General features: G+C 40.4%; 1 protein-coding gene across 1 annotated transcript; it reads left to right on the top strand.

Moving 5' to 3' along the window:
• Positions 1-1,620: 1,620 nt before the first annotated feature.
• On the top strand, positions 1,621-6,320 carry LOC117442827 (uncharacterized). Its single transcript, XM_034078787.1, is given in 3 exon segments — positions 1,621-1,708; positions 5,031-5,885; positions 5,887-6,320. Coding segments are annotated over 2 exon segments (1,011 nt in total). The 5' UTR covers positions 1,621-1,708; the 3' UTR covers positions 6,043-6,320.
• Positions 6,321-7,756: the final 1,436 nt, after the last annotated feature.

Here is a 7,756-nt window from a genome sequence, read left to right as displayed (position 1 = left end):
AGTGTCATTGTATATTTCAAAGAAGTGGTGAAAAACTCGCTCCAACGTGGAATCGAACCCGGCTCTGCGGTTTGACAAGCGGGAAATTGGCTCTCGTCAGTTTCCGTAGTGTAGTGGTTATCACGTTCGCCTAACACCCGCGGGTAAGCCGTGTATACCCATAGAAGACTTTCGGCCAGAAGCCTCTTCAAAAGAACGCCGGTTCGAATCCCACCTGACCCAAACACAATTCCTACATTCAGTTTCAAAATGTTGCTCATTTTACACAAACACTACATTTACCTTTTCTAACGTTTAAAGTTAAAGTTGAAACAGATATTTGGAGTTAGAAATGAATTATTCTTTGCTTGCTGCTTCTTATAATAGTTATTTTAATCTTAATATATAGCAATAATAACACAAATAATGATATCTTAATATTAGTGATAATAATGTTTTATATAATATCTTTGTATTTTTACTTATAATTAATATTTTTTAAATGTTGATTGGACAGATGTTTACATTGAGCATATGAGTGTGTTTCATTTTCTATCACTATTACTTCCTCTATCAAGTAAAGACAGCCACAGTGATGCATTCAAGATCATTTATTCAAAAACAGAAATATTAAAAATAGAACAACAAATATATAAAAAACACTGAAACCACAATACAGAGAGAACAATCAGATCCTGAAAAAAGGATTGACCCATATTATATTCTTTGTATTTTTGGACTATATGATATGTTGTATTGCACCTTAATGTTTAATATAATATTATAATTTAGCAGAAGATAGTGTATTGTTTTGATATAGATTTATTTGATCTCACCACCATCCATTATCTGAAATGTTTTTCACCTCATGCTCTTAGTATATAACATTCTAGTGCAACATTTAAATACATTACATGTGTAAGGCCCCAGCACTGACAAGGTTGGAGTGGAGGACCCATAGAAATCCTTGAAATTATTATTATTCTTTATTATGAATTGAGTTTTTTGAGGGCATTAACCAAAACTGTTTTGTTATTGGCAGGATTGGCAGGACTGGTGAAAGGCGAAAGGTCCCCGGTTCGAGACCGGGCGGAAACACATTATGTCTTGATTGACTCCACATCGCTCCACATATACAAAAGATAGATATCCGCAAAATAGATGAGAGATTGTTTGAACAATGCCAATATGCCGAGAAAATGAAATGATTCCTTCGTTGTCCACTTCTTTCAGACCACGAAGCCTAACACTGTAGATGTTGGAAAGAGAGGAGAAATGTGAAGAAACATTCAACACATCTGGAGAGGCATGGCCCTGTAAGTTGTAACTTGTATTTCTGATGACATTAAACTATGGGTTGACACAAGCTGTGATGTCAGTTAATCAAAATCACATGACTTCTCAAATGTCCAATCACAGAGGACGAGTGTGGTGGAGCAACTCACCCTAGCGCTTTTCTAAGTACTCAAAGTCGCTTTACAAAAATACAATTCACACCACAAACAAAGATACTCTGAAGTAAATTAGAAACCTCACAAAGGAAACAAGAAATACAGAAAAGACAGCGTTGTGAAATGACTCTTGTATAATAAAGTTTTGGGAAGAAAAAACCCCCACAACCATGCCTTCACGACAGCATGTGATTTTACGACACTCATCCTTCCATACGGCAGGGTGAAGTGTGTCAGTAAACATGGGTAAAGTTTAGCGGACAAACAACAACAACAAGGTGATATTATCAACTTATAACTCATACATGCAATGTGATCTTATATCAGAGAACCGACCGTTTATCCCGGTGTTCTTGCAGTCTGCACATGTCCGTGAAACGGAGTCTGTTAGCATGTAGCTTAGCCGCACCAGCTAACAAAGCTAACAACACGTTGGCTGTTTATTCTTCATTACAACTCATGTCAGAATACGTTACTTTTATTAGAGTAACGCACGCAGAGCTTCAACACTAACGCATGTAATCAGTGGTGTAAAGTAACTAAGTACATTTACTCAAGTACTGTACTAAATTATTCTGGGATACTTACTTGTACATTACTTGAGTATTTCCATGTTATGCTACTCGGTACTTCTACTCCACTACATGTATTTAATACCTTTAGTTACTTCTCAGATCTGGATGAATGATGTGAAATCTAACCAAGTGTTGAATCAGACTTTAGTTCCACCTGGAGTGAATCCACCAGCTACCCTGCAGTCTACAAAGTACTTCAGACTAGCTGCACCTTCACCAGCTACCCTGCAGTCTACAAAGTACTTCAGACTAGCTGCACCTTCACCAGCTACCCTGCAGTCTACAAAGTACTTCAGACTAGCTGCACCTCCACCAGCTACCCTGCAGTCTACAAAGTACTTCAGACTAGCTGCACCTCCACCAGCTACCCTGCAGTCTACAAAGTACTTCAGACTAGCTGCTCCTTCACCAGCTCTGAGAACACTTTCATGATCAATCATTATAAAACATATCATATATATTATTCTGAAATGGACCAATCTGCACAACGACTACTTTCACTGTCTTTCACTATATTTAGATGAGAATACTTTCCTACTTTCACTTGAGGAACATTTTGAATGCTTTTACTGTGACAGAGTATTCCTACACTCTGGTACTTCTACTTTTACTCAAGTACAAGATCTGAGTACTTCTACTTTCACTCAAGTACAAGATCTGAGTACTTCTACTTTTACTCAAGTACAAGATCTGAGTACTTCTACTTTTACTCAAGTACAAGATCTGAGTACTTCTACTTTTACTCATGTACAAGATGTGAGTACTTCTACTTTTACTCAAGTGCAAGATCTGAGTACTTCTACTTTTACTCAAGTACAAGATGTGGGTACTTCTACTTTTACTCAAGTACAAGATGTGAGTACTTCTACTTGTACTCAAGTACAAGACCTGAGTACTTCTACTTTTACTCAAGTACAAGATCTGAGTACTTCTACTTTTACTCATGTACAAGATGTTAGTACTTCTACTTTTACTCAAGTGCAAGATCTGAGTACTTCTACTTTTACTCATGTACAAGACGTGAGTACTTCTACTTTTACTCAAGTACAAGATGTGAGTACTTCTACTTTTACTCAACTACAAGATCTGAGTACTTCTACTTTTACTCAAGGACAAGATCTGAGTACTTCTACTTTTACTCAAGTACAAGATCTGAGTACTTCTACTTTTACTCAAGTACAAGATGTGAGTACTTCTACTTTTACTCAAGTACAAGATGTGAGTACTTCTACTTTTACACAAGAACAAGATCTGAGTACTTCTACTTTTACTCATGTACAAGATGTGAGTACTTCTACTTTTACTCAAGAACAATATCTGAGTACTTCTACTTTTACTCATGTACAAGACGTGAGTACTTCTACTTTTACTCAAGTACAAGATGTGAGTACTTCTACTTTTACTCAACTACAAGATGTGAGTACTTCTACTTTTACTCAACTACAAGATCTGAGTACTTCTACTTTTACTCAAGGACAAGATCTGAGTACTTCTACTTTTACTCAAGTACAAGATGTGAGTACTTCTACTTTTACTCAAGTACAAGATGTGAGTACTTCTACTTTTACACAAGAACAAGATCTGAGTACTTCTACTTTTACTCAAGTACAAGATCTGAGTACTTCTACTTTTACTCAAGTACAAGATCTGAGTACTTCTACTTTTACTCAAGTACAAGATGTGAGTACTTCTACTTTTACTCAAGTACAAGATGTGAGTACTTCTACTTTTACTCAAGTACAAGATGTGAGTACTTCTACTTTGACTCAAGTACAAGATCTGAGTACTTCTACTTTTACTCAAGTACAAGATCTGAGTACTTCTACTTTGACTCAAGTACAAGATGTGAGTACTTCTACTTTGACTCAAGTACAAGATGTGAGTACTTCTACTTTGACTCAAGTACAAGATGTGAGTACTTCTACTTTGACTCAAGTACAAGATCTGAGTACTTCTACTTTTACTCAAGTACAAGATCTGAGTACTTCTACTTTTACTCAAGTACAAGATCTGAGTACTTCTACTTTTACTCAAGTACAAGATGTGAGTACTTCTACTTTTACTCAAGTACAAGATGTGAGTACTTCTACTTTTACTCAAGTACAAGATCTGAGTACTTCTACTTTTACTCAAGTACAAGATCTGAGTACTTCTACTTTTACTCAAGTACAAGATCTGAGTACTTCTACTTTTACTCAAGTACAAGATGTGAGTACTTCTACTTTTACTCAAGTACAAGATGTGAGTACTTCTACTTTTACTCAAGTACAAGATGTGAGTACTTCTACTTTTACTCAAGTACAAGATGTGAGTACTTCTACTTTTACTCAAGTACAAGATGTGAGTACTTCTACTTTTACACAAGAACAAGATCTGAGTACTTCTACTTTTACTCAAGTACAAGATCTGAGTACTTCTACTTTTACTCAAGTACAAGATGTGAGTACTTCTACTTTTACTCAAGTACAAGATGTGAGTACTTCTACTTTTACTCAAGTACAAGATGTGAGTACTTCTACTTTTACACAAGAACAAGATCTGAGTACTTCTACTTTTACTCAAGTACAAGATCTGAGTACTTCTACTTTTACTCAAGTACAAGATCTGAGTACTTCTACTTTTACTCAAGTACAAGATGTGAGTACTTCTACTTTTACTCAAGTACAAGATGTGAGTACTTCTACTTTTACTCAAGTACAAGATCTGAGTACTTCTACTTTTACTCAAGTACAAGATCTGAGTACTTCTACTTTTACTCAAGGTACAAGATCTGAGTACTTCTACTTTTACTCAAGTACAAGATGTGAGTACTTCTACTTTTACTCAAGTACAAGATGTGAGTACTTCTACTTTTACTCAAGTACAAGATGTGAGTACAGGACCACTTATAAGTTATAGAAGAAGCTAGTACTGGTAAATTGTACAACGTGTAATCTTTAGCACTTCATCTCGAAGCGGACTCCCGGTGCGTACGGGAGCAGCTCTGGGTTCATTTAGTCGAGTCTAATGATGCCTGTTTCTGCAGATGGAGAACTACGCTAAAGCTCGGACGCTGGAGCATCCGTCCGCCTGTCCGTTCCTCGACCTGCCCCCCGACACGCCGGAGGTCCGAGTCAAAGACGGCAGCAAGATCCGAAACCTGCTGCGCTTCTGCCAGAGCCGCATGGAGGCCAGACCCCGAGCGGCGGAGAAGGAGAGGCGACAAGGACCTGAGGAAGGAGGAGAGGAAGCTCCGGGACGACAGGAAGGACGACAGGAAGCTCCGGGACGACAGGAAGGACGACAGGAAGCTCCGGGACGTCAAGAAGGACGACAGGAAGCTCCGGGACGTCAAGAAGGACGACAGGAAGCTCCGGGACAACAGGAAGGACGACAGGAAGCTCCGGGACAACAGGAAGGACAACAGGAAGGACGACAGGAAGCTCCGGGACATCAAGAAGGACGACAGGAAGCTCCGGGACATCAAGAAGGACGACAGGAAGGACGACAGGAAGCTCCGAGACGACAGGAAGGACGACAGGAAGCTCAAGGACGTAAAGAAGGACGACAGGAAGCTCCGGGACGTCAAGAAGGACGACAGGAAGGACGTAAAGAAGTACAACAGGAAGCTTCGGGACGACAGGAAGCTTCGGGCCAGCCGCTCTGCACTCACATCGTGTTCACGGCGAGTGGAAAGGGCGTGTCCAAGGCCATCTCGTGCGCAGAGATCCTGAAGCGGCGCGTGGGCCGGCTGCACCAGCTGACCCGGCTGCAGTTCGGCTCCCTGGAGGAGGTCTGGGAGCCTCTGGAGCCCGCGGCCGGCCTGGAGCCCCTCACCGTCAGCAGGAAGCAGCCCAGCCTCTGGATCCTGCTCTCCAGGGAGCCGCTGGACCACAGCCTGCCCGGGGTACCAGGCGCCCGGACGCTACGACGCCCTGTGGGCTCCAGAGGGCCAGGGGACGGACGGACAGAAGCAGGGACACAAGAGGAAGAAGGGAGAGAGAGGAGGAGGGGGAAGAGGAGGGAGGGGACCAGGGCGTCAGACTGGACGCTCGTAGAGGAATCTGAAGGATGGAGCTCGTCTTGAACAGACCGGTGGACAGAAAGTGATAAATATGGAGTTATTATATTCACTTCCAGCCCCTCTTTGCTGCTTCCTCCGATGGAGACGTTTCAATATCTTCTGACATTGGATCATTTATTATGAACAGTATCTTTTAGTTTATCCAAAAGCAAGTCGTGAAAAAAAGTCTCAAGACAACCTTTTAGGTTTGGGAATTAAATCAATGTAAAAAATGTAAAAACAAAGATAAAATAAGGTTTGTTTTATTTTCAAGTTCTGTTCCTCTTGTTGTTTTTTTACAGTGTCTCTACTTTAAAGAGTCCTCTCCTGCTGATGTTCAGGTGTATATCAGTATGTAGTGTCTCTACTTTAAAGAGTCCTCTCCTACTGATGTTCAGGTGTATATCAGTATGTAGTGTCTCTACTTTAAAGAGTTCTCTCCTGCTGATGTTCAGGTGTATATCAGTGTGTAGTGTCTCTACTTTAAAGAGTCCTCTCCTGCTGATGTTCAGGTGTATATCAGTGTGTAGTGTCTCTACTTTAAAGAGTCCTCTCCTGCTGATGTTCAGGTGTATATCAGTATGTAGTGTCTCTACTTTAAAGAGTCCTCTCCTACTGATGTTCAGGTGTATATCAGTGTGTAGTGTCTCTACTTTAAAGAGTCCTCTCCTGCTGATGTTCAGGTGTATATCAGTATGTAGTGTCTCTACTTTAAAGAGTCCTCTCCTACTGATGTTCAGGTGTATATCAGTATGTAGTGTCTCTACTTTAAAGAGTTCTCTCCTGCTGATGTTCAGGTGTATATCAGTGTGTAGTGTCTCTACTTTAAAGAGTCCTCTCCTGCTGATGTTCAGGTGTATATCAGTGTGTAGTGTCTCTACTTTAAAGAGTCCTCTCCTGCTGATGTTCAGGTGTATATCAGTATGTAGTGTCTCTACTTTAAAGAGTCCTCTCCTGCTGATGTTCAGGTGTATATCAGTATGTAGTGTCTCTACTTTAAAGAGTCCTCTCCTGCTGATGTTCAGGTGTATATCAGTATGTAGGGTCTCTACTTTAAAGAGTCCTCTCCTGCTGATGTCCAGGTGTATATCAGTATGTAGTGTCTCCACTTTAAAGAGTCCTCTCCTGCTGATGTTCAGGTGTATATCAGTATGTAGTGTCTCCACTTTAAAGAGTCCTCTCCTGCTGATGTTCAGGTGTATATCAGTATGTAGTGTCTCTACTTTAAAGAGTCCTCTCCTGCTGATGTTCAGGTGTATATCAGTATGTAGTGTCTCTACTTTAAAGAGTCCTCTCCTGCTGATGTTCAGGTGTATATCAGTGTGTAGTGTCTCTACTTTAAAGAGTCCTCTCCTGCTGATGTTCAGGTGTATATCAGTATGTAGTGTCTCTACTTTAAAGAGTCCTCTCCTACTGATGTTCAGGTGTATATCAGTATGTAGTGTCTCTACTTTAAAGAGTTCTCTCCTGCTGATGTTCAGGTGTATATCAGTGTGTAGTGTCTCTACTTTAAAGAGTCCTCTCCTGCTGATGTTCAGGTGTATATCAGTGTGTAGTGTCTCTACTTTAAAGAGTCCTCTCCTGCTGATGTTCAGGTGTATATCAGTATGTAGTGTCTCTACTTTAAAGAGTCCTCTCCTACTGATGTTCAGGTGTATATCAGTATGTAGTGTCTCTACTTTAAAGAGTTCTCTCCTGCTGATGTTCAG

The sequence above is a fragment of the Pseudochaenichthys georgianus genome, unplaced genomic scaffold, assembly GCF_902827115.2.
Source record: "Pseudochaenichthys georgianus unplaced genomic scaffold, fPseGeo1.2 scaffold_482_arrow_ctg1, whole genome shotgun sequence".
NCBI lineage: Eukaryota > Metazoa > Chordata > Actinopteri > Perciformes > Channichthyidae > Pseudochaenichthys > Pseudochaenichthys georgianus.
Note: the sequence above shows the minus strand (reverse complement) of the source record. Positions and strands in the feature narration are given on the sequence as shown.